General features: G+C 42.0%; 1 protein-coding gene across 1 annotated transcript; it reads left to right on the forward strand.

The window, feature by feature from the left end:
- The first annotated feature begins 2,461 nt into the window (after nt 1–2,461).
- On the forward strand, nt 2,462–6,618 carry LOC124775636 (endocuticle structural glycoprotein SgAbd-2-like). Its single transcript, XM_047250465.1, has 2 exons — nt 2,462–2,589; nt 6,417–6,618. Exons 1-2 carry the CDS (start codon nt 2,462–2,464, stop codon nt 6,616–6,618), a joined length of 330 nt encoding a protein of 109 aa, XP_047106421.1.
- The last annotated feature ends 1,814 nt before the right edge of the window (nt 6,619–8,432 follow it).

Raw genomic sequence — 8,432 nt, forward strand, 5'->3', positions numbered from 1 at the left:
CTGCCCCTCTTCAGGAACCACACGTTTGTCTGGCCTCTCAACAGATACCCCTGCATTGTGGTTGCACCTACGGTACGGCTATCTGTATCGCTGAGGCACGCAAGTCTCCCCACCAACGGCAAGGTCTATGGTTTCAGGGGGGGGGGGGGAACTTTATGTGATCATTCCATTTTAAATCACTCCTAATGCGTACTCCCAGATATTTTATGGAATTAACTGCTTCCAGTTGCTGACCTGCTATATTGTAGCTAAATGATAAGGGATCTTTATTTCTATGTATTCGCAGCACATTACACTTGTCTACATTGAGATTCAATTGCCATTCCCTGCACCGTGCGTCAATTCGCTGCAGATCCTCCTGCATTTCAGTACAATTTTCCATTGTTACCACCTCTCGATATACCACAGCATCATCCGCAAAATGCCTCAGTGAACTTACGATGTCATACACAAGGTCATTTATATATATTGTGAATAGCAACGGTCCTACGACACTCCCCTGCGGCACACCTGAAATCACTCTTACTTCGGAAGACTTCTCTGCATTGAGAATGACATGCTGCGTTCTGTTATCTAGGAACTCTTCAATCCCTGCCCTTCACGGCAGGCTATCCTGGACTTACGTTTCAGCAAGATAATGGCTGCCCGCAAACAGCGAGAGTTTCTATTGTGCTTCCCAAACCTAACACTGGCCAACAAGGTCACCAGATCGCTAGCCAGTTGAGATTGTTTGGAGCATCATGGGCAGGGACATTCAACTAGCTAGGGATATTAACGATGCATCGTGTCAGTTGGGCATAATTTGGCATGATATCCTCCAGGAGGACATCCAACAGCCCTATCAATAATTGCCAAGCAGAATAACTGTTTGCATAAGGGACAGAGGCAAAACAAAACGTGATTGAATTGCTCAATTTATGAAGCTATTTCTCTTGAATAAATCGTCCAATTTTCTGAAATTGTAATCATTTGTTTGTCTGCTCATGTACATCACGTACCAATTTCCGTCCAGTTCGGATAATTCCTTATTGATGTGTCTTTTTTTGGCTTAGCTTGTTTTAAAAACACTCTATACCTCTAGCCCAATCCCCTCTATAGACTACTGCAAGGCCGCCCTTGGTTCAAGTGTTGACTGCTAATTATACAAGTGGAGTCAACAAAAGTATCGCAATGCAACACTCATTCCGTTAATGTGATGATATAGAATGTAGGTGTAAATGTTCCCCACGGAAATTAATGTAGACGACTCTCGGATCTACTAACAAGATGATGAACTCGACTTTAATTTTATCGTATATTAATTCGCCACTGTTCGCACTGGTACAGGAAACTTCATGAACGTGTCTTTGTCTTATGATGTTCAGAATATTCAAATGTGTGTGAAATCTTATGGGACTTAACTACTAAGGTCATCAGTCCCTAAGCTTACACATTACTTAACCTAAATTATCCTAAGGACAAACACACACACCCATGCCCGAGGGAGGACTCGAAAACCCGCCGGGACTGGCCGCACAGTCCATGACTGCAGCTCCTAAGACGGCTCGGCTAGTCCAGCGCGGCTGTCTTATGATAATGAGTAGTAGGAAGCACACAAAATTTAATCCGAAAATATTCTTGACTGTTTAAAACTGACGCGTTGCCTCTTGAAGCCAGTCTGAAGACCTTCGGCCGACGCTCGTTTAATGGTCTATGTTTCGCCAGCACGAGTGTCAAGCATTGTCAAAGTGGACCCGCCATCAGAAATGCTAGCCTCTCAAGCAGATGAAACGTCAGAAAAACCATAAATCGATAATCAGTTGACGATCTCGAGATGAGTGTCAACAGTGGCACACCAGGAAGCGGCTACGAAAGCTTCAGTAATTTTATAGTTTAAGATTGTTGACTTTTCCGTGGCTCGACCTGGTGCCACGTCTTTCATGGGCAATCCTCATAATTACTGAGGCACTCAGTCACACCTCACAGCTTCAGCCTATCAGTACTTCTCTCTCCTTTTTTCATAGCCCTCAGATCATATCCTGCATATTTAGCTCGTATATTAATTGCGGTCTAGAACGAAAAATGGGCCATATGGAGACAAATCAGAAGTGATCTGGCGCGACTTTCAACCGACGTATGCTTTTCATGCGCTCTCTCACTCATATTTACGTCGGTCCTGGGCTTTGTTTTTTATTCCTTTTTCACTTTGGATACACATTCCGTCAACTACAAATATGTGAAAAAACATACAGAACATTGATCCGCAAACACAAATTTGGCACAGTTGCATTTCTATCTCCTCTTAAGCGTAGGTATTTTGTTCTAGAATTGCTACTCCCAAATTTAAATCTCTATTCTTCTCATAAGGTGGTAGTATATAGAGAAAGAACGCCCTAGTTGCTGTTGCAGTTTGTATGAATACACATTCCACGTGGAAGAAGACCGTGCGTTACATGTGTAAACTGCGACTAACAGATTAAGCATGCAGATGTTGGCCATCCTGTTGCAGGCTCTCCTTGTGCTGGTCGCCGCCGTGATGGTGTCCTGTGACGTCATCCCCATAGTTTCGCGCACCGAAGAACGTGACGCCGCCGGGCAGTACTCCCTGTCGTAAGTACCGCACCCATCACACGCAGAGCGTGAGGGCTGCCTGCGCGTAAGGCGTATGCTCAGACAGTCGCTATGTATTCACGAAAGTTAGCAGATGTAATTAGTAGTTCTACAGACATGAACTGGAGGCGGCGATGGTGTTATTTCAACAGCCTATCTACCAACTGGTCATTCAAAACTGATCACAGAAATTAATATATATATACAGAAGCTCTAATTTTGTTAACGAGTCCTTAATGGTTTCATGCTGGACACTGGGACAGTGAAAGGATATGTTTTATGAATTCCGTCGATTTCGGTATTTCGTCTTTTTAGGTTTTCATTTCCAAAACTTATTTCGGACCAAAGACTCCATCGTCAGAGTTTCGAAGATATGTCGCAAGTGACTCCTGAAAGCACTGACGATGGAACTCCGTAATGCATATCAGGAGTAAAAGCCTAAGAAAATTATAAAAGCAGATAGTCGCCCAACTTTTTTCATAAGATATTTATAGATAGAATCTTCACATGGAAACATTTTGTCTTTTTACATCCGACACAAATGTACAAAGTTGTCGTCTCCAAGACAGATTGTAGGTGGACAAAACTCTGTTTCTTCTTACATTATGGATCACTGTTCCTATGTAAATGTTTCAGTAATGCTAATGATATGTTTCCAGTGGCCCTTCCTTAACACCCTTCTCGAGAAAACGAAATCTGAGAAAGCTTTGTATGTATCCATTTACGCAGCAGAAGTACTTTTGACGTACACGAGAACAAGGACACGGAACTTACAGAGTACTCAGTCACATTCCTATTGCGTACATCCAGTAGCAGGAGACTGTAAATGTACAGACGTTGTGCTACACTGATCTCCACAAATGTGAGGTACACTAATAGTCAAACCTGAATCGATCATTACCACATATAGTTCAATCGTGAAGTTTAAAATCATACTGTGCCACAAAAGTAAACTGCCCAACAAATGTGTGACTCATTTATAGCGTAGGTATATGCCGAGGAATTGAAGCTCTCATTTCTCATGGACAAAGGCAAAATGGTGCGTAACACACATTGAAATATTCCGAAATGCGATACATTGCTGGAAACAGTGGATAGACATGGTGTCATCCGAAGTCTAACCGTCTGTTCCGCTGTAGTTCTCGGTAGTGTTGACGTAGAGGTGTTTGGTTTCCATAGGAACGTTGATTCTCATTTGGACATCATTCTCGTGCATCCCGTCTCGTTGTATACTGATTAATACACTTCCTTGTGGAAATGGTCTCTTAATGCCTTTCAACGGGCTGGCACTACAATCTTTTATCGGGGATGGCACACCATAACTCAAGTAACAATGAGGTACGTGGATTTCACATCAATATGGCGAATTGTCTGGCACTTTGATTTCGTCGGATAAAACCTTGTCACTTTATGATGGCAAAATTCTTTCTTTTATACTACAGATGTGGCATAAGCGATGCTCTTCAATACGCAGTTGCTATAATTTATTAGAGACATAAGTGACGGAAGTTATTCGTAAAAATATACAACAAGAATTATCGGCTGTAGTGCAAATCAGATAAGAGAAACTTCTACGTCTTGCTGCAAGTGACCGTGCGGCTGAGAATTTTTATACAGTTCGACGATGGTGCTTAAAGAGAAGATAGCTTTTTCACTTCCTTCGCGTGTGTAAAAAATACCGAGCAAATAGTGCCCTGACAACGAAATCATACATAAAGCTGAGGGTATAAACATCAAAGCTGAAAGGTTTAAAGCCGAAAAAGCTAGAAAGTTAATATCTGCAAATTAAAGTTGGAGTGTACATTGCCCTCGGTAATTTTTATGTGGAGTATCGAGGCCCTTTCAGCGACGACGTTACTGTAGAGAAAATAGTGAATTAGCTGGTTAGGGACGGAAAGAGGTGCCAGTTGCGATCCTGTTCAATAAACCGTCGCGTCACACTCTGTAAATGAATGACTGAGCAAGCGAAAAGAGTACGGACACCGATACGTTCCCAGTAAGAACCCTTGTCTCAGCAACTGTGGTATCTCGATTTATGTCACCGAATTCACCCCCTCGGAGTCGCAACAAGAGCCTGAAATGACAAATTAAGAAGAAGACAAAAAAACAAACATAACGTCAATTGCGATTATTACTGCGTTACATTACACTATCGGATTACATGCATCTTGGAGAATCTCTGACGTGGGAAGATATCAAAATGTACATTGTAATTCACTACAATACAATGAAATTACTTCAAATTTTGAAATTTTATTGCAACACGCTGCTATTGTTAATTATAAAATAGACTTAAGAGTTAACTTTAAGATTTTGCGTACAGCTTCTCTTCGGTGAAGTAGGAGTAGTTGCGTAAGTTCATTTATTCAGTGTTAAATTCTACCACATTACGTACAGATAATTAATGTGCAATGGCAGGTCGCTGAATACCTGCGCACCCGTATATCCTGGCGTTTTAGTCATGCTTTTTCACTACTTTGCGAGTAAAGAGAAATGTCGTGTAGTGTCAATAGCCATATTTTCCAGGAAATGGCCGAAACCAAAAGTTTGTTTATCCAGAATATCATTTCCACCACAAGAAAATTAGCCGTTGAAGAGAATAACGATGACAAATTCTGAAAAGAGTTGACTATCCGGAAATCTAAAATAAACCTGCAGTGCAGGAGAAAGCTCAATTTTCTTGACGGACAGTAACGAAAGAGTGATACATTAACACATCGCTGTGATTAACAAGGCAAGGGACTATTATACGTTTGCCTTTCTTCAACAGTTGGCGTCGTTATGGATGTTAATCAAAGAAGAATAAGACTATTACTGTTCACAATATGTATACGAATGACATAGTGAGTACTGTCGGAAGCACCATGAGGCTTTTCGCTGACGATACTGCTGTATAAAGAGGAATCTCAACGCTAAAAACTGTAGCTAAATGCAGGAGGCCCGCAGAGGATCGACGCATGATGCAGGGACTGGTAGTTGACCCTTATCGTGAAAACATCCAGTGTATGATTGTCGAACAATCAGTGGAAGCAATCGTATCCATTAGAAGCCTGCGTTGCGAACGATTTAAAATGAAGCGAACACATAAATTGGTAATCATAGAAAAAGCAGATTCAGTGGAAGAATCTCCAACAAATATAGTCCACCCGCGAAGGAGATAGCTTACAAAATCTTCGTTCTGTCGGTACATTATTACTGATAGTCACTCTGGGACTCTTTACTGTTCACAGAAGATGCAAAGATAGGTAGCACATTTCATCAAAGAAGGGTAGCACATTTCACGGTAGATTCATGTAGTAATCGCGAATGCGCAACGGAAATCCTCATCCAATTCCATCCAAGCTAAAAGAGAGGTTTACTGTTTGAATTTCAATATTGTAATTTCCTAGAAGAGTCAGTCATTATATTGCTTCCTCTCGCGTATGTCTTGCCAAAAGACGGTCAAGAAAAAATTAGATTCGAGTACACACAGTGGCACACTATCAATCGTTCTTCCCGAACATCGTTCGCGACTGGAACAAGACAAGGTGGGAAGAAACAGTGGTCCACAAAATACGATCCACCAAGAACCATTCGAAGACATGCAGAGTGGGTGTAGGTATAGATGTAGAGAAAAAAGAAAAAAAATAATAGTATAGCGTTGTATTCCGGACCCCAGTAGTTTTTGCTGTCGTTACATGTGGTACATTGGTCTTAAAAGATTATAGTACTGAATAGATATTCTCATCAAGTCACTGCTATTGCAGAGGATCTCCCTTGTGGACACTGAGATGTTGGTGCTAGTAGTAGAGACACTGGCAACTCAGACAATCGACTTCTTCTCGCAGGTACCAGACAGGCAACGGCATCACGGTGGTGGAGCACGGCGAGCTGAAGCCCACTCCTGACGGCAAGGACCACGTGCTGATCAAGAGCGGAGGATACCAGTACACCAGCCCCGAAGGCAAGCCTGTCGACATCAGGTACAAGGCTGACGAGTTCGGCTACGTCGCCACCGGAGACGCCATCCCAGTTGCACCTGTCGCCTAAGAACACAGAACTGGATGTGTTGCTGCTGATTGCTCTCCTCTGTACAAAAAAAAGATCATGACGTGAACGAATAAAGTCGTTTTACTACACGTGAGCTGTTCTTCTTAAACCTTGCCACACATCTGCAGCATTTAATTTCACTTATATTGTTGCTGGTAATCTAAAATGGATCTTATACTTTCAATGTCCCATTGAAGACTTGAGACATAACTTACTGTGTAACTTCACACATAAATAATTTTGGTTCAAAATGGATCAAATGGCTCTCAGCACTGTGGTTCTTAACTTCTAAGGTCATCAGTCCCATAGAACTTAGAACTACTTAAACCTAACTAACCTAAGGACATCACACACATCCATGCCCGAGGCAGGATTCGAACCTGCGACCGTAGCTGTCGCGCGGTTCCATACTGTAGCGCCTATAGCCGCTCGGCCACCCCGGCCGGCCATAAATAATTTTCAAATGCATACAGAAATAGACCCAAAGACCTCACCTAACATCTAGCAACAATGAAAAATTAAAGGAAAGGAGACCATGAGCAGTAAACTGTAACAAACTAACACTAAGAGTGTTAAAAAAGTTAGTGCGAGCGTGTATAGGCTTGGTATAAAGGGAAAAAAAGAAAGAATAAACTTCATGACTCTAAAACAATAATTTTACTATAAAATAAAAACTAAAAACTCAATAAAGCTAGCCTGTTTCAATACGCATATCCCTGCACATCCCTGAAATCAAAGTCTGTTATTGGGGTAACATTTACACCGTTTTGCTTCATTCTGTTCATACAGTAGTACTCCTAACATGCTTGTATCCGCAAAGTAGTCGACACCTTGAGATTCAGGCCATCCCACTCGTCGACGGCTGTCCTCCTAAGAGGATTCAAGAGTTCCTGGCAGAAAGAGCTGAACACGTCGCTCTTGACGAAATAAAATCGATGGATGTAAAGGTAACTTCCAGAGTATCCCAAGGAAGTGTGTGATATGACCGTTACTCTTTACAGTGTACGCTGCTGGAAAAAAATTTGTGCACCATTTTAGAGGTTTCCAAATCACTCAAGATTTATCGTTGCAACAGTGCATATGCAGTATATGAAATAATTACATTTGCAGATCAATAGCACAAGCGGTTCTGAGCTACCAGATATCAACCCATGCTGAAACAACTATATTTGTAGACTGTGTAGTCTCCACGGGTGCAATGCAGGCGTTAACTCTGGCATCCAGTTAATGGTGCAGATGGGGAAGACTGTCCTGGGATACGTTAAGTTACACCCGCTCTACCAGTTTACTTAGTTCTCTAATAGTTGTTGTTTGACGAGTGGCACCATTTACTTCTCGTCCTATCAAGTCCCACAGGTGCTCGATTGGAGACAAGTCCACGGATAGTGACGGCCAGGGAAGTTGCTGCACGTCGTGGTAAGTACGTTGAGTTTCATTGGCACTGTGTGGGCGAGCATTATCCTGTTGGAACAATACATCACCATTCTGCTGCAATAACTGCAAAAGGACTGGTCTAACAACATTCTGCAGGCACCGAGCAGTGGTTAGGGTCTCTCCTCGAAATATTAAAGATGAACGAGAGCTGTAACTTAACGCATCACAGACCATAAGCATGGAGTGGGGCCAGTGTGTCCCGAACGAATGCACTCTATGAGACAGCGCTCACTAAGTCTACTGTGCAAATTTTTTCCGTAATAATAAAAATACCTAAATAAGGAAGTTAATTTTTTGTAACCAGAAGTCAATTATTTTGTTTTACAATTAATGGCTAAATTCTGTAACTTATATATCTTCTCTCCTTTAAGTCCGTATTA

This window comes from Schistocerca piceifrons, chromosome 2, assembly GCF_021461385.2.
Source record: "Schistocerca piceifrons isolate TAMUIC-IGC-003096 chromosome 2, iqSchPice1.1, whole genome shotgun sequence".
NCBI lineage: Eukaryota > Metazoa > Arthropoda > Insecta > Orthoptera > Acrididae > Schistocerca > Schistocerca piceifrons.

Coding starts and splice junctions, on each gene's coding strand:
- LOC124775636 (XM_047250465.1), top strand. CDS start 2,462: ATGCAGATGTTGGCCATCCTGTTGCAGGCTCTCCTTGTGCTGGTCGCC. Junction 2,590..6,416: donor GCCGGGCAGTACTCCCTGTC/GTAAGTACCGCA, acceptor TTCTTCTCGCAG/GTACCAGACAGGCAACGGCA.